Source organism: Acanthochromis polyacanthus, chromosome 13 (assembly GCF_021347895.1).
Source record: "Acanthochromis polyacanthus isolate Apoly-LR-REF ecotype Palm Island chromosome 13, KAUST_Apoly_ChrSc, whole genome shotgun sequence".
Taxonomy (NCBI): Eukaryota; Metazoa; Chordata; class Actinopteri; family Pomacentridae; genus Acanthochromis; species Acanthochromis polyacanthus.
Window position 1 is genome coordinate 31,968,035 of NC_067125.1, and position 26,178 is coordinate 31,994,212.

The window sequence follows — 26,178 nt, forward strand, 5'->3', positions numbered from 1 at the left end:
AGCTTAACTTGAGATGTTTTATATCACATTTCCTCATAAGGGTTTGTTACTTTCCTTGACAACCCTCTGAGTCCGCCTGTCATGGACTTCATCTAATTTCACCAGGCGTCACTGGACTGTATAAAGTGGTGACAGTCCCTCCCTCTCCCACCTTGTTTGAATATGTTTTGTTTGTTCCTTGGTTAATTTCTGTTTCGTAATTCTCTACAATAAACTTGCTCTCAGTTGCCTCATTTGTCCAGCTTGTCATGGAGCTCACCCTACTAAGCAGGGCCTGTCTGCTTGTTATTTGTACCTTCTTTCGTCTCTGTATTTGTGTGCGAGTGTTGTTTGTGCTTGTAGCTCTTTGGACATGGATGCGTGAACAACGGCTGGCACACCTGCTTATTTCCTCATCATCTCCTGCAGTCTATCAGCCCGTTCCATCACCCACTGTGGCAGCGACATGTTTTCAGACCAGCATTCTGAGTTAATTACAGTCTCTGTGTGATTCTTCTCATTGTAATTATGTTGTCTTTGTGCTTAAATTGCTCCTGGTGTGCTGTTTAGACATCAGTCAACTAACTAATCTGATCTTCTGCCTGCTCAGTCTCAGTCTCCAGTGTTCTCCAAAAGGCTCAGTTCTTGGCAATAAATGACCTAAACCCTTACCCATGTGTCAGCATGTTGCATTTGAGTTTATTCTGTACAAAAAACTCAACAGAAATTTCAGGCAGTTTGTGCCAATAATGGAAACCACTGGAAGTATTCACCCATAGATTATATCGCAAAAAAAGAAAACCAAGTCTTTACAAAAAGTAATGAAGATCAGGCAGCAAAGGTGCCAAAAAGACAACAACAAACCATCAAAAATGTCAGAATTTGAATCTTCAAAAACTACAAGAAACTGTGAAAATAAAGCAAAATATCTGTAAAATAATGATATTTTACACTGATCTAAATACACTAAAACAGCTTTGGCCAGTTTTAGACTTTTATTCTTTTAGAATCAACATGATTTTTTTCTGTGACTTAATTAGATACTGTCTGTATTTTAACAAAACAGAAAATCTGTAAAACACCAGCTACATTTCAAAAAATTGTATTTAATTTGACTTTTTTCATCTTTTTTTTTTACAGTCAGCATTTAAGCTAAAACTTTAAAAGATTTTATTAGATATTATCTGTAATTTTAGAAAACAGGATACATGTAAAAAAATCTTTTACTAGCTTTAATCCTTCATATATAGAATTTTTATATCAAATAACAGCAAATGTGTTAAATAATGATATTTAATGCAGATGTAAGTACAGTAAAACATTATAGATATGCAGTCACACATAATTTATTTTATGAATTTTTTTTAATGTGATCATTTTGCAGTTTTGACCTGTGAGCAAACCATTATTTTTTAAAGTGTTTTTATTATATGGTATCTATAATTTAACAAAACAGCGAAAAATCTGTAAAACTGCAGCTACACTTAAAAAAAAAATTCAATCCTTATTATTGATCAAATTTATGTCATAAGGACAAAAATGCTGATATTTTGTGATATTTTATGTTGATTTAAGCGCAGGAAAATAACGCAAATATGCAGTCAGACAATTTTTAAAAAAAATAAATGATTTCCTTTTTGTGAAAACATAGATTTTTGATGAGGACATTTCTGTGTTTTTGGGATAGTCAACATGTAAATTCATGTTTTTTGTAATTGTAATAGATATGTGTAATTTAACAAAAGTCAAAAGATCTGTGACGCAACAGTGAAAAAAAAAAAATTTCTTACTCATATTTATAGAATTTTTAATTTCAAATAACAGCAAATTTGTGGAAAATAATATTTTCCACAAATGTCTAAATAAAAAACAGAGAGAAGTATTATTAGTATACTCTTTTCTCATGATGCCCGTTTCTTACAAATTTCACAATTGTAAAAAATAGTGTAATTTTATGGTTTAACCGAGGAACACAAAGAAATACTGTTTATGAAAATACTGACTTTTGATGTGGACATTATTTAGAGTTCTAGTCTGTTTTGTGGTCAACATGCATAAAATCAATTTTTTTTGTAATTTTGCTGGTTATTACCTGTAATTTACCCAAACCAGAATAATCTGAAAAGTAATTGCATTTTTTTTTCCAACAAATGAAAGTGAACAGCATTCTTTTTTTTAATCATGTATCTAAAATGAGGGGGCTGCACAGTGCCCTAGTGGTTAGCACTTTGGCCTTGCAGCAAGAAGATCCCCGGTTCAAATCCAAGGGTGGGCCTGGGATCTTTCTGCATGGAGTTTGCATGTTCTCCCTGAGCATGCATGGGTTTTCTCCGGGTACTCCGGCTTCCTCCAACAGTCCAAAAATATGCTGAGGTTAACTGGTTACTCTAAATTGCCCGTAGGTGTGAATGTGAGTGTGATTGTTTGTCTGTATATGTAGCCCTGAGACAGACTGGCGACCTGTCCAGGGTGTCCCCTGCCTTCGCCCGAGTCAGCTGGGATAAGCTCCAGCACCCCCCCGCGACCCAAGTGAGGATAAAGCGGTGTATAGAGAATGGATGGATGGATCTAAAATGAGACATACTCACAGGAAGTGCTGGCATGAAGATCTTCACATACATCTGAGACATCCTGGAGAGAGAATTTCCATCAGAATTCACAGGAATGATACGTTAAAATAAAAGAAACTTGAGGAAGGAAGTGGATTTTGACAGCGGTTGACCTGGCCACATCTGGTTCTTGTCTGACAGCCAACAGGAGGGGCTCTGTGTTGACGAGGATCGCCCAGCAGGGGAAACACGCCAGCAGCAAAATGAGGATCGCTCGCTGCATAATGACTCCAACTCTCATGAGGTTTCCACTCCCATAGGTCTACAAAAATAAGCATATTTTTATGTATTACTACTGTCCTCATGAGACTCTTCACTGTACTTGTCAAATGACGTCATAAATTGAGATTCATACCTGAGAAACCAGAGTATCGCATGCTGATGCCAAGCCAACGCCAATAGATATACCTGTGACGTTAATGACCTGACGATATAACAGGCAGGTTAAGTTTTGCTCTTCTATTTGTTTAATTTGATAGTGTGCAAACATTAACTTACTGCAATGGCCAAAGCCACTCCTGCCAGCTCCGTCTTCCCAAGATGACCACAGAAAACAGTGCTGACAAAACCCACAGCAGAGCCCATGATGTTGGAGAGAAACTGATGAGAAATGCCCAAACACGAGCAACAAAAAAGAAACGTATCAGTTAACTGGAAATTAGCAGATTAAGGGGCCTTCAGTCTGTTCCATATGCTGTATGAAAAAACAATTTTATGGTAGAGGTCATTGTTCATTGTTAGACAATGGAAAGTTAGTGTAATCATATAAAATGATATAGTTGAAGTCATTATAGAAAATTAATGTGGAATAATATGGACCTGAGACAAAAGTTTACCTCTTACACTCATGTATGACCAAAAAAAGTTTATTAGCTGTTAAAACTAACGGATAAATCTCCATACAACCGTCATGTAAACAGCAATTTAAAAAAAAAAAAAACAATTGTATATCCACATGGTCACGAAAACTCACAGAGGCTGCTGTTGAATGATCAAAATGGACCATGACAGTAACAGATCTACTACTGGTTTTGATTTCCTCAACCAGTGAAAAGATTTTGATGCTTTATAAAGATCTGGCCACTGTCATACAATAAAAGACTTGAAATGAGAAAATCTTGTTATCAAGAGAGGATTTATTTTTACTACTTTTTACCTCAAGGGGCAGATAAATAAACACTCCATACTGATATGACAAACTCAGTCTTACTCATAAGACATCACTGACAGCTGCTCTGTCTCTTGCCATCACATCTAACTGCACTGGGTACTTTTAGCATCATGTTTCAATGCACTGGGCAGTTTGATAGTTTACAGCCTAAAGTCTTACAGACTGTATCATTTTCTTCTCCTCAGCAGCTCATAAGAACTGGTTTCGGGTTGTTTTATGTACTACTTGAAAATATTCTCACTGGAAAGTTTAACTGACCTAATTTTTAGGGCTGTTTCACTTTAACAATACTCACTCTACAGACTAGAAAAGGTTTGTTAGACCTTTAAAGACCTGTAAAACTTCCACAACGTCAAAAATAGTCGCCGTGAGACCGCAGCCAGCCAGATTCTGTCAGCTGGTGTCGTCGCTCCTTTTTTTCGGGAATGAGAAGAAGTTTCCCTTGTAACAATAGTTTAAATGGTGTATTTTAGCCCGAAACTGGTCTTTTCCTAAACCCAACAGAGTATATTTGGTGTCTAAACTTGACCGAGTGAAACTGAAACTCGATGAAGTCCAGAAGTCTGTCATCTGATCAGTTTGTGGTCTCCAGAGAGAGGAGTCAAATATCCACGCTGGTGACGCCAGAGGATCCGCAGAAAAACGGCTCTTTTTGACGTACTGGGGATGAAAACGTGCTGACTGAGAGTGTATTTAATTACATACTACTCACCACCGGTCCAGCCAGTTTTGACAACTCGAGGACTTCGCTCTTGAAGCCGACAGGGATCAACATGCGGATCCATTTCAACATAAAACACTCTTTCCACGAGGAGAGAGGTGCGCTCTGTGCGTAACCATCCATGACTGTCGGTGTGTTCGGCGCTGTGCTGCTGTTGAATTCCTTCAGGTCAATCCTGATCTCAGCGAGAGAGTAAAATGATGCAAGCTGCTGTAATTCTGCTTTCATACGACCCACATGAATCTAGGCTGTCAGTCACTTCCGGTTAGTCAGCTGGTCATGACTAGAAGGTCACGTTTTTAGTCTTTAATCGCCCCCTATGCGTTTTATTACCACCCCTTACCATTCAGAACGATAGGATCAAACCTGACACACGGTTTATTATTAACTTGTTTTGGTTTGATCAGCAGAACTCAGTCATCATCAATCCAGAGTTCACAGGTGAGGAGACACCTGTTCAAAAGTTTATATGGAGAATGAGTAAAATTAAAATATTGTTGAACAACGTTGGAATCAAAAAAGCAGCCACAAGGTTCAAATAAATGTTTGTATTCTGAAATATTTGTAAAGGCCAGTGTGGTGTTCATTAAATGAAAAAAGTAGCATATGAGAAGACTGGATGAAATATCCAGCAGCTGCTCGTATACACTGTAAAAAAAAAATTGAAAAAGTTTTAATCATAATTTTTTTTGATCAAATTACTGTCGTTTAACAGATTTTCTCCATTTTTCTTAAATTGGAGATCAAAATCAGTAAAACCACAGAAAAACATGTTATTTATATGTTAGCCATAAAAATAAACAAATAAACACAACTGGCCAAAACTATAAATGTAGTGCACAATAAAAATCTGTATTTTTATACAGTAAAGTTAAAGAAAACAACATTATTTTTCAGATAGTTTTTGTTACTTGAAAGTATGTATATTAAGAATTGTAAAGAAAAAAAAGTAAGTATTTTGTAAACTGTTATTTTACATTTTCAGTGTTTTGTTAAATTGGAGAAAATCTCAAGAACAGTTGAAAATAATATTCATTTGCATTTTGACCAGGCCAAAATGACCATGTTTCATTTGGTTGATGGCTATGACTGGTATTTATATTGTAAGTGACAATTTTGGGGTATTTTCTAAGATTCACAAGCGTCATGGTACTTGTGTCCAAACTTATGGCCATGGCTGTATGTCCACCTTCCTCCTCTGCATCATGTCAACCAGCTCTCTATCTTTTCCTGTCATAGTTCAAACATTCAAAGTCCCTACTCTCAGTCCTAGACTCTTGGTGTTCCTCTTCTCTCTCTTCCTACGAACACACCTCCCCCCCCCCCTCTCCCCCCCCCCCCCCCCCCCCCTTCTTTGACCAACAGTCGTCCATTTTCCACCGGCACCCTGTAGGTTGACAGCACCTATGGCAGTCGTTGTTAACCCTGGCCTCGACAGATCCGGTATGGAAGTCATACATTTGATTCGCATGTTTGATTTGGCCAAAGTTTTACGTCAGATGCCCTTCCTGACACAACCCTCTGTATTTATCCGGGCTTGGGACCGGCGCAATAAGACACCGGCTTGTGTCCCCTTGCGGCTACATTATGTAACAGTGTGAGATATGAAAAAAAAAAAATCAGCAACACATTTTCTGCAACAGCCTTTAATTTAGCATCTTAACATAAAAAGGGTCAATAAAACACTGTACCATAACATTGTCAATGACATCATAATGACAGTTTCTTTAAGAGCATTCACACAAAAAAATCAACCAAAATCCTGCGAAATTTACTGGAAAATGTTGAAAGATTTCCCAAAAATGTTGAAAATGTGGACATCAGAAGTTTCACTGTAAAAAAATTTTTCCCCCCACATTTTCAAACTTTAAAACAGGTCAATTTTGACCTGCAAGATGACACGAGTGTTAAGGAGCCTTAATATGAACCTAAATGCTTTTCTACCAGTTTCAACAGTGAAACAAATCCAGTAACAAACACGTCTTTGTAAAGAATGTTCAGCAGGTTGAGCCAGTAACTAAATCCTGTTTCTGAAGCCAACTGCTTCTCTTCATGTACAGTGTAGTTGTTGTGTTTGTCCAGCAGATGTCAGCAGAACAGCAGCTACGAAGAGAGTTTGTTAAAGATGTGAGTATTACAGAGCAAACCATGAGTACATCCCAGTGTTCTGCTGGATCACTGCCACAGTTCTGGAGGAGCTGCTGAGAACCAGAGAGGGAGGAGAGCTGCTCAGAACCCTGACTGAGATGTACATCCACTACCAAAGTCAAGAAGGTCAAGTATGATGGAGGAGCTGAGACAGATCCACACTGGAGTCGAGACAGCAGGAGGATGATTGAGTCTTGTTGATTCGGTCACCTTGATTGAGTCAAAGTGTTCTGCTTTGTCCATCTGAGCATTCAGGAGTTTCTGGCTGCTCTTCATGTCCATCAAACCTTCATCAACTCTGGAATCAACCTGCTGGAAGAAGAACGAACAACATCCCATTGGACTGAACTCCTCCAAAATTATTCAGTTCTGCTCCCGACAAAAGAGTCAGAGTGAGTCAAAGATAACCACAAAACTTCTGTTTAATGTTTCAAACACTGAGGTTGACAAACTCTCTCTCGGTTCTACTTGACAGAAGTCGAACTGAACACATTCACAGAAATTTGTGGTTAAAAAGTAGAATGTTTGCCTTCAGAGATTAACTCATTGATTATGGACCATTTCACCTTTTTTCATTTTCTTCGCTTTCTGCTCAGCCGCTCTCGTGCCTCTCTACGTCCCGCTTTGACATCCGGCTGCGTCACAAACACCTGCATCGCACTGAGTGCTGGTGTGTAAGGAACTACTTTGCTGATTACAACAGACTCTAATCATGTTCATGTAACTAAGTTAGTGACTACTAAGTTTAAAATGATTCCGACAGCCAAGATGAAGAGCATGGCAGCCAGAACGAGGCCTCTACGCAGAATCACGGTCCTGTAAGGGAGTTGTACAGTCACTGTTTCAACGTCAGGTTCCTCAGCATCTTCAACCAAGTCTAAGGTGTCTATCAGGCCCTCGGAGTCCTCTCGTTCATCTGGCTGGGAACCTGCACATATAAGTGGAAATGTCACATGTTTGTGGTTCTTAATTTAGCTCCAACTAATGAGAAAAAAGGGCAAATATCTGATCAAACTGTTCTGTGACTGGTGTTGAAGGAGTCCACAACAGACAGCAAGCCTGATGGCCGATTACACAGCTAAACAGGTAATGATCATTATTAGTAATTAAAACCTGCTAATTTAGAGTTGGCAGCGATTATGGCCAATTTGGAATCTGCATTGAAGCCAGAACGGTAAAGCTAAGTAGCCAGCTATTGAACATTTTACTGGCCTACATATTCTTGAAATGATCAGCCCCAGTTGATGAATAATTGGTTGGTAAACATGAATTTAATAATTGATTAATAGTTCAAGCTATTTATAAATGGGTCGCTTTTCTGCTTTTCTCTATTTCATATTATTCTACATTGTGAATTGTTTTGTGTTTGGATTATTATTCCATAGACTGAATTAACCAACAGCAATCTGGAGGTATTTTATTGTCAAAAATCATTGATCAGTGAATCAAAACAGCACATTGACTGAAAATACAAAGAGCTGTTAAATGCAGCCCCAGATTTAATGCATCCATGCTCAAACTGGAATTTGGTTTGTGACTTGCCAAATTCATCCGACTGATGACATTTACTTAATTTGACTACATATTAAGCTCAGAAAGACACTAATAATCACAATCTTCAAAACTAAATGAGAATTTGGGAGCAGAAAACAGATGAGAGGAGAAAAACTTAAAACAACAACAGTAGAAAGAGTACTGGATGAAAGTCTAAAAATATATCAAGAATACAGACTATAAATCTGAGAAGATTAAATGAAAGATTTTCGTTTCAGATACATACTGTAAGCCCATTACAGTGATTATACGTAGGCGGAAACATTGGCCGTAAACTCAGAGTGACTTTCTCAGCTTTGGCCAGCACTTACTGTATTTACAAGAAGTAAGTGACTCAGATTATACTTTTATTTTTTTATTATGTCTACATTATTGGTTTGTGGCAACAACCTTCACAGTACGAAGGAAAAGACTTCAGCCTGAAGTACTGAAGAAGTTACTCATGAGTTAATGTGTTGACTTTTATAATATTTAACTAGAATCATCAGCTTTCCTTCTCGTATTACAAAGCATCCTTATGGCCTGTAGTAAAACAAAGTTCAGGTCAAAGATCTTGGTCTTATTTTCCTTAATTTAATATTATCAGACTAATTCTTATACTCAAACTTTCAGTCAGCACTATTTCGCTCATTTGAATGAATCCAGGTAGTGAGGAGGAATTTCTTATTTCTTGCATTGAACAGTAGAAATGCGTTTCTTCTCTAGCAGTATACTTACCATCATCTGTGGTGCTCTTGTGCACTCCTGCTCTGATCTGAGCCTGAAAGACAAAAACAGAGTGTGAACTTTAATTAATACAGAAGCAGACTTGGGCCATTTAGAATGAAAAGATCGACACACGTGGACAAAATTGTTGGTACCGCTCAGTTCATGAAAGAAAAACCCACAATGGTCACAGAAATATTTGGAATCTGACAAAAGTAATAATAAATAAACATTTTATGAAAATTAACGAATGAAAATCAGACATTGCTTTTGAACCGTGGTTTAAAAGAATTATTTAAAAAAATAAACCCATGAAACAGGCCTGGACAAAAATGATGGTGCCCTTAATATTTTGTTGCACAAACTTTTGGTGTTTTTAGCTGTGTGTTTTGGGACATTATCCTGTTGAAAGACCCATGACCTGCGACTGAGACCAAGCTTCCTGACAGTGGGCAGCACATTTCTCCCGAGAATACCTTGACAGTCATGAGATTTCATTGTAGCCTGCACAGATTCAATGCACCCTGTGCCAGATGCAGCAAAGCCGCCCCAGAACATAATAGCTTCCTCCATGTTTCACAGTAGGGACAGTGCTCTTTTCTTGATATGCTTCATTTTTGCGTCTGTGAACATAGAGCTGATGTGCCTTTCCAAAAAGTTCCAGTTTTGTCTCGTCTGTCCATAAGACATTCTCCCAGAAGCTTTGTGGCTTGTCAACAGGCAGTTTGGCAAATTCCAGTTTGACTTTTTTTATGATTTGTTTTCAATAATGGTGTCCTCCTTGGTCCTCTCCCATCAAGTCTGCTTTGGCTCAAACAACGATGGATGGTGGATCTGACACTGATGTACCTTGACCTTGGAGTTCACCTTTAATGTCTTTCAAGGTTGTTCTGAGCTCTTTTGTTACTATTCACATTATCCATCTCTTCCATTTGTCATCTATTTTCCTCCTGCGCCCACGTCCAGGGAGGCTAGCTACAGTCCCATGGACCTTAAATTTCTGAATAATATGTGTAACTGTAGTCACAGGAACATCAAGCTGCTTGGAGATGGTCTTATAGCCTCTACCTTTAAAATGCTTGTCTATAATTTTCTTTCTAATCTCCTGAGACAACTCTCTCCTTTGCTTCCTCTGGTCCATGTTTAGTGTGGTTCACATCATGTCGCCAAACAGCAGGGTGACTACTTGCAACCCTATAAATACGATGACTGACTGATTACAAGTTTGCAGACACCTGTGAGGCTAATTAGAGGATACACTTTGATTGAACATATCCCTATGGTCACATTATTTTCAGCCTTTTCTAGGGGTACCATCATTTTTGTCCAGGCCTGTTTCATGAGTTTATTTATTTTAAAATAATTCTGTTGAACCACGGTTCAAAAGCAATGTCTGATTTTCATTGGATAATTTTCACAGAATTTTTATTTATTATTATTTTTGTCAGATTCAAATTATTTCTGTGACCATTGTGAGTTTTTCTTTCATTAACCAAGGGGTCCCAACAATGTTGTCCATGTGTGTACCTCTGAATACTAACCTCGACTGTAACTTTCCTCCAGTTCAGTCTGACCAGATAGAAAATCAGGAATGTGCATTGCAGTGAAGCACAGGTAAACAAACCAGTCCACAGACCTGAAGAAAATAAAATCACATTTTGCTTTAAGAGGAAGCAGATGTTGATGTTTACTAAAAACAGGGACAAAACTTTAAGCACCAGTTAGACAGAAATGTGGTAACAAACAGCTGAAGGCTAAAACCTCTCTGCTGTTAATCTTACCCTTGATTCCCATTTTGGCTGCAAACATCAGTGACGCTCCAAGAGGAAGACCAACACCATAATATCCCAGAAAGTAGCAAAGTGCTCCGACTCTCTGTTTACCTGCTCCTCGTATAACACCACCCGAGGAAGCCTGCTCACACAAAGAGAATGTGGTTGGACTCACTTAAAAAAGGATGTGGTAAACTTTGAAAATGCAATTATACATGAAAAAAGTCATGAGATCATGTTTGGCAGAGATACGTACAGTTGTCGCATCCAAAAGGATAAATGGAGCATAAAAGGATATGACATCAGCAACCCTGTTGGTGATTTCTCTGAAACAAAAGAGACTCAAAGTTTATAATTTGACATATCTTTAAAATTTGATATTGATATGTCAAGTTCTTTCCAAGATGACCTACTTTCAGTAGGTTTTGTTGCATGTTGCCTTCACTGAAATCTATGAGCTCTGCTTACATAATCTTTTACACATTGAGGTTAAAGTGTCACAATTGCACCGAGTCATACTGTGTAGGATTACTAAGAAAAACAATGGTGCGATTAATGGTGAAAGGTCATTTCAGAGACCGGTTATCTATCCTTGACTGTAAGTATAAATGTAACACAACCTGTAGTGTTTTTGTATGTAGCAACAAGAGCAGTGATTAAAAAAAATGCTGAATGGATACTCACTCATCATATGTAAAGACATAAGCGATATGGTCCTTCAGGCTTCCAATAAGGATTGACAAACATACAGACACTGACACTGTGGAACAAAAACAGCAAAGTTTAATTCATATACAGAACCACCACCGTTTCCTGCCGTTTATCTGATTTAGAGAGCTTCAAAGATGAGAGAAATCAAGGAAATGGGAATGCAAGTCAAGTATAATGTTTCAGTTGAATGTGTGACATTTCCAGGAGATATCAGCATGTAAATGCAAACTGACCTGCACAGAACACTGAAAGTTTAGCAGACAGCTTGGCCTGCTGTGTGTCTCCAGCTCCCAGAGCGTTTCCAACTCTTACACTGCCTGCTATACTGAAACCCAAAGGAAACTACCAACAGAAACACTAGATTAACATAAATAACATGTATATGGAGGTGATTCAGGTCACACAATGAGAACTGGACTCATTTGTTTGGTGGAGCTCACCATGTATGCAATATTTGACAGTTGGTATACAACCGATTGAGCTCCAAGTTCCACCTCACTTATTAGGCCTGTTAAGTATAAACTGCTGTTAGATCTCACACCAACTGTAGTTCACACAGATTTTTCAAAAACACCCAAAGTGGTCTGTGATATTACCTGCTAGAAAACTTCCAATCTCAGTCGTCCACCACTCAGCACACAGCATGACCATACCAGGGATAGCCAAGCGGACGTACGAGCCCCAGTCCTGGAGGCACTCTTTAGACCAGCCTGTTTATAACAAATCGGATTAAATGTGTACACATATATATCCATCCATTTTCTTCCGCTTATCCAGGGCTGGGTCGCGGAGGCAGCAGGCGAAGCAGGTTGTTCCAGACGTCCCTCCCCCCAGCAACGCTTTCCAGCTTTTCCTGGGGGATCCCGAGGCATTCCCAGGCCAGACGAGATATATAATCCCTCCAGCGAGTCCTGGGTCTACCCCGGGGTCTCCTCCCAGACGGACGTGCTCGGAAAACCTCCAAAAGAAGTCTCCCTGGAGGCATCCGAATCAGATGCCCAAACCACCTCAACTGGCTCCTTCAATGCAAGGGAGCAGCAGCTCTACTCCGAGCTCCTTCCGGATGTCTGAACTCCTCACCCCATCTCTAAGGCTAAGTCCAGCTACCCTACGGAGGAAGCTCATTTTGGCCGCTTGTATCCGCGATCTTGTTCTTTCGGTCACTACCCAAAGCTCATGACCATAGGTGAGGATTGGAATGTAGATGGACTGGTAAATCGAGAGCTTCGCTTTGTGGCTCAGCTCCCTCTTCACCACGATGGTTTGGTACAACACCTGCATTACTGCTGACGCCACACCAATCCGCCTGTCCATCTCCTGCTCCATTTTCCCATCACTCGTGAACAAGATCCCGAGATACTTAAACTCCTTCGCTTGGGGAAGCAACTCCCCCCCAACCCGGAGGGAGCAATCCACCAGTTTCCGGCAGAGAACCATGGCCTCGGAGGTGTTGATCTGCATCCCTGCCGCTTCACACTTGGCTGCAAACCGCTCCAGTGCGTGCTGGAGGTCATGGTCTGAGGACACCAACAAAACCACATCATCTGCAAAAAGCAGAGATGCGATCCTGAGGCCCCCAAACCAGAAACCCTCCCCACCACGACTGCGCCTTGAAATCCTGACCACGAAGACCACAAACAGGATTGGAGACAAGGGGCAGCCCTGGCAGAGTCCAACACCCACTGGAAACGTGTCTGACTTGATGCCGAGTATGCGGACACAGCTTTCACTTCGGTCGTACAGGGACCGAACGGCTCATAACAATGAGCCCGGTACCCCATACTCCCACAGTGCCTCCCACAGTGCCCCTCGGGGGACATGGTCATATGCCTTATCCAGAGCCACAAAACACATGTAGACTGGGAGGTCAAACTCCCATGACCCTCTCAGCAGCTCCACAAGGGTAAAGAGCTGGTCCGCTGTTCCACGACCGGGACGGAATCCGCATTGCTCCTCCTGAATCCGAGGTTCGACTATCGGTTGGAGCCTCCCTTCCAGCACCCTAGAGTAAACGTTCCCGGGGAGGCTGAGAAGTGTGATACCCTGGTAGTTGGCACACACTCTCCGGTCCCTCTTTTTGAAAATAGGGACCACCACCCCTGTCTGCCACTCCACAGAAGTGCTCTTTCCACCACTCGACGATATCCCCAGTGTGGGTCAACAGTTCTCCACCCCGACTGTACACAGCCTGAGCGAAGCCCTGCCTCCCCTTCCTGAGGCATCGAACGGTTTACTAGAACTTTCCCGAGGCCGATGAGAAGTCCTTCTCCATGGCCTCTCCGAACTCCTCCCACACCCGAGTTTTAGCTTCCACAACTGCCACAACTGCCGCCCTTTTGGCCAGCCGGTACCTGTCAGCTGCTTTGGGAGACCCCTGAGCCAAACAGGCTCGAAAAGCCTCCTTTTTCAGCCTGATGGCCTCCCTCACCGCCGACGTCCACCAGCAGGTCTTTGGATTGCCGCTGCGACAGGCACCAATGACCTTCAGACCACAGCTCCTAGCAGCTGCTTCTGCAATGGAGACTTTGAACATGGACCACTCAGAATCCATGTCCCCAACCTCCCCCGGGAGAAACTCTTCTGGAGGTGGGAGTTAGGGTCCTCCGCCAGACGTTCCCAGTTCACGTTCCACTACACGTTTGGGTTTACCAGGTCTGTCTGGTAGTCTTCCCTGCCAAGTCTTCCCCGCCATTGTATCCAACTCACCACCAGGTGGTGATCAGTTGACAGCTCTGCACCTCTCTTCACCCGAGTGTCCAAAACATACGGCCGCAGGTCTGACAATACGACTATAAAGTCGATCATCAACCTTTGGCCTAAGGTGCTCTGGTACCAGGTACACTTATGAGAAACCTTATGCTCGAACATGGTATTTGTTATGGACAATCTATGACTAACACAAAAGTCCAATAACAAAACACCACTAAGGTTCAGATCGGGCAGGCCGTTTCTCCCAATCACCCCCCTCCAGGTTTCTCCATCGTTGCCCACGTGAGCATTGAAGTCTCCCAGGAGAACTATGGAATCCCCGGGCAGCACCCCTTCTAGGACACCACCCAGAGACTTCAAGAACCCGAATACCCTGAACTGCTGTCCGGCGCATAAGCACAGACAACAGTCAGAGTTTTTCCCTCTGCAACACAAAGTCGCAGAGAGGCGACCCTCTTGTTCTCCAGGGAGAACTCCAACAAAGCGGCGCTCAGCCGGGGGCTTGTGAGTATCCCCACACCCGCTCTGCGCCTATCACTTGGGGCAACTCCGGAGTAGGAGAGAGTCCAACCCCTCTCCACAATTCTGGTTCCAGAACCCTTGCTGTGCGTGAAGGTGAGCCCAACTATATCTAGCCGGCATCGCTCCACCTCCCGCACCAGCTCAGGTTCCTTCCCCGCCAGTGAGAGATGATGTTCCACGTCCCCAAAGCTAGTCTACGCCACCAGGGGGCAGCACGCCCAGGTGCCTGCTCCTTCCTACTGCCCGGTAAGCATAGCACCCGACCCCGACTTCCTGCCCTGTAAGTGGTGGGCCTACTGGACGGTGGCCTTGTGTTTCTTCTTCGGGCTGTGCCCGACTGAGCCCCACGGGACCCCAAGGCTCGGCCACCAGACGCTCTCCTACGAGCTCCCCCCGCCAGGCCTAGCTCCAGGGGAAGGCCCCAGTCTCCCTAACCCGGGCAAGGTAGCGGCTTCACCTTTTGTGTTCTCATCAGGGTTTTCTGAATCGCTCTTCGTCTGGTCTCTCCCCCAGGACCAGTTTGCCATGGGAGACCCTACCAGGGGCTTATGCCCCGGACAACATAGCTCCCAGGATCACCGAGACACTCAAACCCCGCTAAGGTGGCGATTCGACAGGGGGGATATACATATATATATATATATATATATATATATTGGAACAAATTGCATAAGAATAAAAAATACTGTCAAATCATTTTGTAGTCACACAATGAATTATTAAACCGTTAAGTCCACTAATGGGTCATTCTATGAAAAATCAATCAATTCCTCCCACTAAATCAGCAGATTTTTACGAGCAATAACATTAGGATATTTAATGACTTTTTTGTGTGATTTTAAGTAAGTTATTGCTATATGACATTTTAAGGGGAAAAAATCAAACACATTTGAGGTCTGTTAAAAACTGCTACCAAATCAGATTTACATCCAGTGTAGGCGGTATAATCCATCCATCCATCCATGTGAGGGTCTCCTCACAGGCAGATATACTCATGCTGTTTGCTGCTACTGGTCAGTTTGTTTCCCCTTTTTGTTTTGTTTATTATACGTCATCCTTGGTTTGTCTTAAAACTAATGTGTAATTCTTGAACCCAATGCATGCTACTACCCTTGTATCCTTGTACTTGCCCTGTGCTGCTGCAATACCTGAATTTCCCCTCTGGGGATCAATAAAGGATTATCTTATCTTATCTTGTCTTATCTTATCTTATCTTATATGTTCGGAAAACCTCCAAAGGAAGTCTCCCCAGAGGCATCCGAATCAAATGGCCAAACCACCTCAACTGGCTCCTTTCGACGCGAAGGAGCAGCAGGTCTACTCCGAGCTCCCTCCAGATGTCTGAGCTTCTCACCCTATCTCTAAGACTGAGCCCAGCCACCCTGTGGAGGAAGCTCGACAATCTCGACAAAACACCAGAAAAAGTCACTAGTCACTTTTGACAAAAAAAAAGTTGCCAGGAGGCTTTGGAAAGTCACCAGATTTAGCATGAAAGTCGCCAAGTCGCAACACTGGTGTTAGCTTGTTGACCTTTATCTTTTGTTTAGCAACTTTGTAACACCTACTGGACTGCATTTTAATCCTCCATTTTGTGTTTCATAATTGAAGCATGTCAATAAAAACAATGACAACCTTTCTCCTAAGATGGGTGCCAAGTTCCTCTAACAGCTAACTAGAGGTTTATTTGATGATCATGTATCATCAATGACATGTAAGGCTCTCCCCAGATAGCAAACTATGGGTGAATCAATGTTGAATCTATGTTGAGACCTAACGTCGAAATTATACAGAAAGCGCAAGGTTGATAAAATGTTGAGTCAACGTTTGCTTTTCAACCATAAATCACACTTTACCCAGATAGCAAAAGATGTTAAATCAATGTTGAATTAGGGTTAAGAAGGTTGAATTGTGGTTACGGTTGAAGACTGATGGTTGGATCAACGTTGATTCAACAACATTTTGTCAACATTGAAGTTTGTGTTTAAAAGATACCATTGAATCTACATTGTATTTTGGTTTAATTAAAATGTTTGACAGGTCAATGTTTAATTAATGTTGAATCTATGTTTGCAAACATGTAATCTATGTAAGCAAACGTTGACTCAACATTTTATCAACCTTGCGCTTTCTGTATAATTTCGACGTTAGGTCTCAACATAGATTCAACATTGATTCACCCATAGTTTGCTATCTGGGTCAGCTTGATCCTCTCACTCTGTAAAAACTCATTATAACAAATGTAAACCACTGGAACCTCTGGTTCTGTCACCATCATCCAGTGCAAATGTTTTACTAACCTCCCCAGGTGGCCTTATGAAGACCTTTCACCATGATATAAATATAAAGAAATCCAGCCAAGGAGAAGTGAGAAATGTTGTTTGCCAGAGCAGAACCTCTGTAAAAAGAGTAGAATTAGCTTTATAACATAAGTAGTAAGAACGATACCAAAAAAGCCAATAAAACATACTCACGCTACTCCCATGTTCAGTACGTAGATGACAATGTAGTTGATGAGAGCGTTGAGAAGATTCACCACAGCTCCTGTGATTACCTGTGGCCATATGATTCCCTGAAAGAAAAGTGCCACTTTTTCTTAAGCACAGGTAAAGAGAGAGCTCAGATTTTTGTTTTTTCCATCATCGGAAAGTAGACATAATTTACCAAATCATAAACACCTCTGTACCTGCTTAAGAGTTCAAACACTGTGATTATTTTGACAAAGTCGTATTCTGTCGTGTTGCGAGTTCTTGGGAAGCAGAGAAGATCTGGGGCCTCATTTATAAAACATTGCGTAGGATCCATACTAAAAGTTTGTGTACGCCGAAAATCTGAAATGGGCGTATGCCCTTCACCCCTGATTTATAAAACTGTGCGTAAGCACAGCTGCACGCAATTTCTTTAGAAATCACACACCAGCTGGAAGATTGCACAGGTAGAGCCACCTCACATCCCGCCCACAACACACCCACATTTTACCATCAATGGTCAATGCAAAGTAACTCATGAATGTATCTGTATATAAATAAGCTGCTGATCCACGGCATTTTACACAGCGCCGGCCTGCAGTCTTTCATTCAGTCTCACTGAATTTCCCTTCAGGGATGAATAAAGTGATTCTGATTCTGATTTCCCCACACTGCTGTGCGTCAGGATGAATGAATCATGTGTTGACCCAGGCCACCCTGCCACTAAATTTGTTATGATCATGTTCGATGTACAAATAATTTGTACACTGATTGAATGTACATTTCTTCGGTTCACATAGACAAATTCATTTTCACTCGGAGCCCTTACAGCAACATGAGTGCAGTCAGTTATGCCGATTACATTTGGGAAACCGAACATTGCTGCAAATTGCCGTTTAATGTTGGCCTGTTCACCCACAGTGTAAGGAAACCTGATGTATTGACTGGTCATGTTTATAATGTCATCCAAAACAGCTGGCATTATTGCGCAAGGGATGGTTGTGATATCCCAGACCTAAAGGACATCATTTAACTGTATATCAGACCCAGATAGGATTTAGACAACAAATGTAACCTCATATATTCTTCATATAAAACACATACCTGTCGGCCACTTCCCGCTGGAAGGAGCCAGTGTCGCCAGAAACCCCCCGAGTCGTCAGCTCCTGTGTCTGTACCGGGATGGCGTGGTTTTGGCGGGCGGGTCTGTCTAAGACGGCCCAGTTCAGTACGTAGATCCAAGAGTACTGCTCTAGGGAATCTGAATCGGCTTATTAGCCAGTCATCGTCATGGGCCAGGAAATCCCCGTGATCACTAAAATCTCTCTCCATTCTTAACGTGATCTTCCAGCAATGCCAGCGCATCCATTGTGCCACATTACGCACGGCTGTCACCCGCTATTTATCCGCTTGATCAGCGATTGGACTGATTGTCACATGCCTTTTCCAAATTAGTAATCAATCAGTGCCACTCACCGCTCTATATCATTTGAAGATGGAAGTTTGATATATGAACATAGTTCTGCAAATACAGTCGTAGGCCGAATGGCGCACTATATGAACATCTACAACAATGAGGGTTTATGATTATCCGGCTCTACAAGTCTAATATGTGATAACAATAAAGGTTTGAGATCAATCTGGTTTCAATTCACCACTTCACCCTCCGGCACTGCCGTTCCCTCTGTCTCCAAAATGTGAGTAAGCAAGCATCAAAGTTGGCGCACTGGTGAGCACATTCTCATGCCAAGTTTGTTTTAGAAATCACAACATACACAGCGTACGCCACTTTCTACGCAAAGGTTGTGATTTACGCCACTTTCGAGCCCTGTTTTGTGCGTACGCAAGCATCAAGCATCAAGGTTGGCACACCGGTGCGCACAGTCTCACGCCAAGTTTGTTTTTATAAATCACAACCTTTGCGTAGAAAGTGGCGTACGCCACTTTCTAGCCCTGTTTTGTGCTTTATAAATGAGGCCCCTGGTCATTACTTGGTAATTTGAATCCTGACCTCCTTGCCATCCAAATCCAGACAGTATTAATCAAGAACAGTAGTTGAGAGGTCTGAAAGTTCACCAATTGAATTGTGTTGTTTATTTGTGCTGTTTCGTGGATACGAGAAAGCAAATCACAGGCTCCACTTTGTAGAATCAGACTGCATTATTTCAGCTCATCAGAGATACTTAATGGTGAAAAATAAGGAACTTACCTGGCATTGCAGAAATCTTGTTTCTAATGAATACATGAATGCAGCCTGTAAGATAAACAACAGACAGAGTGCACACATTAATCTGTGATTTTCACATTTTATATACGATCGGGATCAAGGACAGCGGCTGACACCATATATTGGACACAAGGCCTGTCTGCGACATTTTCATATTTTGGGATGTTAGAATCTCACTTCACCTGGAACTTCGTATCTATATTTTCGGCATCAAGTGGAGACAATCTGAACTCCATACAGATATAATCAAAGCCAATTTTCATTTCGCCTTTAAAGGTGTTCAGGCGTCAGACCACAAACTGCAAATACAGCCTCTATTTAATAAGTTAAATTGAACTAAACATAGCCAAAGCCAGACACCCACAAGCAGCATCATAAATAACTACAAATATCTGTTAATAGGACCAGAGTTTAAAATGAGCCAGGATCTTAGATGAGGCTTTCAAGTTGTAATATTCTCTCAATTCCAATCGATTTTTGAGTTGGTGTGTTTTACCGTTTATCCCGTCTATACGTTCTAGTTGCATTTAAATTAACTGAATGATTATTAAACCAAAAAGTCCCTTGAGATTGAATTTTCCTTTTCAAGAAAGACTCAACAAAGGAAACACACCATTATGAATTGGACAAACTAGAAATCCTGCATGACAACAGCAGATAGGGGACAAAAATAAAGCTCACTGAAACAGCTAATGGACTAAAGATACATTAAACCTAGTCCAGCTTCGGACCAGCAGTTTCCCTCTTCACTAACATAGGTTTGGATCAGAGCTTTGAACTCCCTCAGAGAGACAGAATCATCAACTGCAGTGCTTTTTCTTAAGGTTATTTCATGACTAATGTGCCAAATAGCAAATAGCCTTTCTACAAAGTTGTGAGCAAACCCTGGGCACCTTAGTACAGTTTTTTATCACATCTGTCACTGCAATATCGACTCATCCTCACACACATCCTCACTCCTGACTGCTAGAACTCACTCTATTGTTTGTTTGTTTTACATTAATCTCAGTTTTTTTGTTAAAATAAATGAGTTCTTTGTTAAATTTCCCCGTGTCTCACTCTTTTGCCATTGCTACTAATACATGTTGCAACAAATCAATGGTCTATTATTTTGGTGAGAGGAAGTTTAGTCTCTGTGGGAATTTGACCTGACTAGTGTAACAGAGGAGGCTTGTCACACAGTAAGTATATTTTTCAAATTTGGAGACTTTGCTTAATTGCTGAAACTAAAATTAGATGAGTGACATACGTGAGTTTTTCCTTTATCCTTTCTGTTTCCGTATTGGGCAATTTGGTGTCTGTTTAGTCACTGGAGTTTCTCCCATTAGCTTTGTGTACACGCTTGTAGTAGCTTAATTAAAACAAAAACAAAAAAATGTGGAAGTGGGTGCAGCTATATCCTTGGTAGCACATCCACAACTATCTAGTGAAAACACACAACAGAGACTTTGTGGAGCCACTGATGTTCATTTAATAGGTACAACCTCCACCCTCCTATTGGTCGTTACCGAAAGACTAGGACTGAATTTAATTCATCAAATATTAGCTTAACTTGAGTTGTTTTATATCACATTTCCTCATAAGGCTTTGTAACTTTCCTTGACAACCCTCTGAGTCGGCCTGTCATGGACTTCATCTGATTTCACCAGGCGCCACTGGACGATATAAAGTGGCGACAGTCAGCCAGTCCCTCCCTCTCCCACCTTGTTTGAATATGTTTTGTTTGTTCCTGGGTTAATTTCTAACTTGCTGTCAGTTGCCTCATTTGTCCTGCTTGTCATGGTGCTCACCCTACTAAGCAGGGCCTCTCTGTTTGTTATTTGTACCTTGCAGCGATATACGGTATTTTCAGACCAGCATTCTGAGTTAATTCCAGTCTCTGCGTGATTCTTCTCATGGTAATTATGTTATGTTATGCAATGTTAAAAAACTATAAGAAACACAAAGCAGAAATACCAGCATGCCCCCTGTGCTCCAAAAGAGGGACACTGGAACACATCTTGAGCAGCTACCAAAAGGCATTGAGTGAAGATCGCTATTGTTGGAGGCACGACCAGGTCCAAAAGTCCATCGCTGAGGCAATCGACAAGGGGATCAAAGACAGCAAATTCAGCCAAGCTCCACATAAGGCAATATGCTTTCTTAAAGAAGGCCAGATCCCCAAGAAGGCGGCCAAAAACCTCTGTCGGTGTCAGCTCTTGACTGAACGACGCCAGCTGACCGAGAGAGGCAACTGAAAATACCAGCACACATCGTCCAGTCCACACTGAGGCCTGACATTCTCCTCATCTCAGAGGCTACAAAGCAGTGAATTATGCTGGAGCTGACTGTGCCATGGGAGGAGAGAATGGAGGAAGCTTCCAGAAAGCGGAAGAGGGCAAAATATCAAGAGCTGGTGGAGGGCTGCTGGACCAACGGGTGGAAGACCAGGTGCATGCCAGTGGAGGTGGGCAGCAGGGGATTCGTAGGCCATTCTCTACACAAGGCCTACGAAATCCTAGAAATAACTGGAGCAAGTAGGAGGAGAGTCATCAGTAAAAACATGGATGCAGCAGAGAGAGCCTCTAGATGGCTCTGGCTAAAAAGGGGGGAGCAGTGGGGACAGCAAAATGCCACTTGGACACAGGCTGGGGCTTGATCAACCTCAGTCGGGTCACCTGCTGTAAGACCCGAAACACCCAGTGACTCCAGGAAACAACACTGATGATGTGTCCAAGTGTGTGTGCATCAAGGGAGGCTTTTAATAGATATGGTCTAACCTAGGAACAGAATGAAATACTGTTTGTGAAAATACTGACTTTTGATGTGGACATTATTTAGAGTTTTAGCCTGTTTTGTGGTCAACATGTATATAATTTATTTTTTGTAATTTTAATGGCTATTATCTGTAATTTACCCAAACCAGAATAATGTAAAAAAAAAAAAAATAACAGGAATTTGATCTAAAAATTAGAGTTAACATTTGTTTTTTATATAGTGTATCTAAAATGAGACATACTCACAGGAAGTGCTGGCATGAAGATCTTCACATACATCTGAGACATCCTGGAGAGAGAATTTCTATCAGAATTCACAGGAATTATACGTTAAAATACAAGAAACTAGAGGAAGGGAGTGGATTTTGACAGCGGCTGACCTGGCCACATCTGGTTCTTGTCTGACAGCCAACAGAAGGGGCTCTGTGTTGACGAGGATCGCCCAGCAGGGGAAACACGCCAGCAGCAAAATGAGGATCGCTCGCTGCATAATGACTCCAACTCTCATGAGGTTTCCACTCCCATAGGTCTACAAAAATAAGCATATTTTTATGTATTACTACTGTCCTCATGAGACTCTTGACTGTACTTGTCAAATGATGTCATAAATAGAGATTCATACCTGAGAAACCAGAGTATCGCATGCTGATGCCAAGCCAAAGCCAATAGATATACCTGTGACGTTAATGACCTGACGATATAACAGGCAGGTTAAGTTTAGCTCTTCCATTAGTTTAATTTGACAGTGTGCAAACATGAACTTACTCCAATGGCTAAAGTAACTCCTGCCAGCTCCGTCTTCCCAAGATGACCACAGAAAACAGTGCTGACAAAACTCAGAGCAAAACCCATGAAGCCGGAGAGAATCTGATGAGAAATGTCCGAACACAAGCAACAAAAAACAAATGTATCAGTTCATTGGGAACTGGCGGTCTCTGGGGCCTCCAGCCTGTCCTGTTTACTGCTGGCCCCCTTAAAAACACTGTATTAAAAAAAACATTTTTTTCAGTTGAGGTCACTGCTCATCATTAGGCAATGGAAAGTTAGTGTAATCATGCAAAATGATATATTTGAAATTACTATATGATCAAAATGGACTATGACAGTAACAGATCTACTGCTTTGATTTCCTCAACCAGTGAAAAGATTTTGATGCTTCATAAAGAACAGGCCACTGTCATACAATAAAAGACTTGAAATGAGAAAATCTTGTGATCAAGAGGGGATTTACTTTGAGGGGCAGGTTGACCCAAATAAATACTCCATACTGATTTGACAAACTCAGTCTTATTCATAAGACATCACTGAAAGCTGCTCTGTCTCTTACCATCACATCTAAATGTATTGGGTACTTTTTCGCATCATTTTTCAATGCACTGGGCAGTTTGATAGTCTTACAGACTGTATAGCTTAAGCTGTATGAAGTGAGTATTGATGAAATTGGACACTTTCTGAAAATTTTACAAACTCATTCCAGTGACTCCTCTCCCATCATGACACATTACTATAAACATTAACTCCCTTTTCTACAGTGTACAGAAGAAAAAAATTAAGAATAATCAAACAGATTTTGTGTATTTCATAGTAATGTGTCATCTCCCATCATGACACATTACTATAAACATTAACTCCCTTTTCTACAGTGTACAGATGAAAAAAATTAAGAATAATCAAACAGGGAGTCAATGATGTTATCTTAAACACAATATATCTGAGAACACTCTTGTCAAAACTACAGAAGTTAAAGTATTGTCAATAATCTTGAAATAACAACACAATGAAAATAACTATTTGTATGAACCATTGAAAAGGGTTTCGCATTTAGCTGTTCTTCTGATTTGTTTTGTTTTTTCAAAAGTAAATCAAACAGGGCTTTAAAACTATTTTGACAACAGTCACCACATAGGTCTACTTCTTCATTCACTCAAAATATTCATATATTTAATATTTATTTAAAACATTATATACATCTTAAGAAATACAGTAGAATATCTACACATACCTAGCTGGAGCTACATTTGGTGAATGTTTCTAGATCGGGATGCTAAAATATTCTTGCCGTTTCTGTATTTCCACCAAGGTGATTAAATGAATCATATTTGATCCAATTTAGGAATTTCATTTCTTTTAAAGGGGACATATTTTGTAAACCTCACTTTGTGAAAGTTTTCTTATAGTAGTGTGTGTTGCAGTAGCCTCATTATGAGGTTCAAATTTGGCACCGGTGGCAGCTGTCTGGAGAGTGGCGGTGACGCGGCGACGTAGGCGGCTCGGTCTCTCGCCCCTCTTCTTCCCCGGGCTCAGCCATCCTGACGTGCGGCTTGAACGTGGAAGTCGTTGGATTCAACGCAGAGAAAATGAAGCCCGGATTTTGCGACTTCCTGGTCGCCATTTTGGATTTTTTGGAGCCAGTGACGTAAAAAGCGTCATCAAACAGACTGGACCAGAGAACAACTAGGGGCAGGACCAGTCTATGGGCGGAGAGCTGAAGACTCTCTTATCCCGCCCACATTTTACCGCAGAGGCGAAAGGACTCTAAAGGATCTGTCAATCATTCCAGACAAGACTGTCTATCAAGTATAGCCACGCCCCCTGGCTCCGCCAACTTTAACGATTTATTTAAAATTTGGTATTGATTTATTTTAAGATTGGCCACCTGATTTCTCATTTTGACCATGAAAACTAACGGGAAAAAATCTTGAGCTGTAGAAAATCAGTCTATCAAATTTTTTTTTCCCGGTGAATTGGGGTCTATGGAGCAAAAGCTTTGTGGAGCCAACCCTAGCAGACGGCATGGGATGACCCCTGACAAAGCCACAGTGACAGATCTTTGTCACCGACTAAGGATTTCCAGATATGGACAGTAAAATTCAGTCATTATGGATGTAGACGATTGAAATTGCAGCATACTTTGACATTAATTTTCTCTAAAATTCTACAGTAAAATCAGGTGACATTCTGCATGGTGGTAGCTGGGATGACCCCTGACAAGGCCACAGTGAGAGATCTTTGTCACCGCCTAAGGATTTCCAGATATGGACAGTCAAAATCAGCCATAGGCGATAGAAATTGCAGCATACTTTGACATTAATTTTCTCTAAAATTCTACAGTAAAATCAGGTGATATTGTACATGGTGGTAGCTGGGATGACCCCTGACAAAGCCACAGTGACAGATCTTTGTCACCGACTAAGGATTTCCAGATATGGACAGTCAAAATCTGTATAACAGCATGTATTTGCAGCGGACGTCTCTCAGCCTGGCTCCTCAGCGCCTGTGATCGCATTACCGTATTACACAGAATAGCCGCGCAACGCCCAGAGTGCGGGCGGCTCACTTGACCGCAGTTTTTCCTTTTTCAGGGAATGAGAAGTTTCCCTTGTAACAATAGTTTAAATGGTGTATTTTAGCCCGAAACTGGTCTTTTCCTAAACCCAACAGAGTATATTTGGTGTCTAAACTTGACCGAGTGAAACTGAAACTCGGTGAAGTCCAGAAGTCTGTCATCTGATCAGTCCGTGGTCTCCAGAGAGAGGAGTCAAATATCCACGCTGGTGACGCCAGAGGATCCGGAGAAAAACGACTCTTTTTGACGTACCGGGGATGAAAACGTGCTGACTGAGAGTGTATTTAATTACATACTACTCACCACCGGTCCAGCCAGTTTTGACAACTCTAGGACTTCGCTCTTGAAGCCGACAGGGATCAACATGCGGATCCATTTCAACATAAAACACTCTTTCCACGAGGAGAGAGGTGCGCTCTGTGCGTAACCATCCATGACTGTCGGTGTGTTCGGCGCTGTGCTGCTGTTGAATCCCTTCAGGTCAATCCTGAATCTCAGCGAGAGAGTAAAATGATGCAAGCTGCTGTAATTCTGCTTTCATACGACCCACTTGAATCGAGGATGTCAGTCACTTCCGGTTAGTCAGCTGGTCTAGACAAGAAAGTCACGTTTTTAGTCTTTAATCGCCCCCTATGCGTTTTATTCCCACCCCTTACCATTCAGAACGATAGGATCCAACCTGACACACGGTTTATTATTAACTTTTTTGGTTTGATCATCAAAACTCAGTCATCATCCAGAGTTCACATGTGAGGAGACACCTGTTCAAAAGTTCATATGGAC

The 26,178-nt window shown here is 41.5% G+C and overlaps 2 protein-coding genes across 4 annotated transcripts in view; both read right to left on the reverse strand.

Moving 5' to 3' along the window:
* LOC110963324 (multidrug and toxin extrusion protein 1-like) overlaps positions 1 to 4,764 on the reverse strand; it is a 16,597-nt gene extending 11,833 nt beyond the window's left edge. Inside the window, exons 1-5 of the mRNA XM_051958398.1 lie at positions 4,472 to 4,764; positions 3,087 to 3,188; positions 2,944 to 3,012; positions 2,702 to 2,850; positions 2,568 to 2,610 (exon numbers count right to left, since the gene is read on the reverse strand). Coding sequence (XP_051814358.1) covers positions 2,568 to 2,610; positions 2,702 to 2,850; positions 2,944 to 3,012; positions 3,087 to 3,188; positions 4,472 to 4,708 — 600 coding nt within the window. The 5' untranslated portion in view covers positions 4,709 to 4,764. The remainder of the gene's footprint in view (positions 1 to 2,567; positions 2,611 to 2,701; positions 2,851 to 2,943; positions 3,013 to 3,086; positions 3,189 to 4,471) is intronic.
* LOC110963331 (multidrug and toxin extrusion protein 1-like) overlaps positions 1 to 25,986 on the reverse strand; it is a 59,037-nt gene extending 33,051 nt beyond the window's left edge. For 2 of the 3 annotated variants that reach the window (XR_007946183.1, XR_007946184.1), the window contains exons 1-17: positions 25,699 to 25,986; positions 22,815 to 22,916; positions 22,672 to 22,740; positions 22,430 to 22,578; positions 22,296 to 22,338; positions 19,276 to 19,320; positions 17,073 to 17,170; positions 16,899 to 16,996; positions 11,967 to 12,080; positions 11,811 to 11,878; positions 11,604 to 11,712; positions 11,344 to 11,419; positions 10,916 to 10,985; positions 10,669 to 10,801; positions 10,429 to 10,523; positions 8,900 to 8,942; positions 7,279 to 7,556 (exon numbers count right to left, since the gene is read on the reverse strand). Coding sequence is in view for 1 of the 3 variants with exons in the window: in XM_051958399.1 (XP_051814359.1) it covers positions 7,345 to 7,556; positions 8,900 to 8,942; positions 10,429 to 10,523; positions 10,669 to 10,801; positions 10,916 to 10,985; positions 11,344 to 11,419; positions 11,604 to 11,712; positions 11,811 to 11,878; positions 11,967 to 12,080; positions 16,899 to 16,996; positions 17,073 to 17,170; positions 19,276 to 19,320; positions 22,296 to 22,338; positions 22,430 to 22,578; positions 22,672 to 22,740; positions 22,815 to 22,916; positions 25,699 to 25,830 (1,656 nt within the window). In the remaining 2 variants the exon portion in view is untranslated. Of the gene's footprint in view, positions 1 to 7,032; positions 7,557 to 8,899; positions 8,943 to 10,428; positions 10,524 to 10,668; positions 10,802 to 10,915; positions 10,986 to 11,343; positions 11,420 to 11,603; positions 11,713 to 11,810; positions 11,879 to 11,966; positions 12,081 to 16,898; positions 16,997 to 17,072; positions 17,171 to 19,275; positions 19,321 to 22,295; positions 22,339 to 22,429; positions 22,579 to 22,671; positions 22,741 to 22,814; positions 22,917 to 25,698 lie in introns of those variants that run through there. The other variant, XM_051958399.1, reaches the window with a different exon arrangement.
* Positions 25,987 to 26,178: the final 192 nt, after the last annotated feature.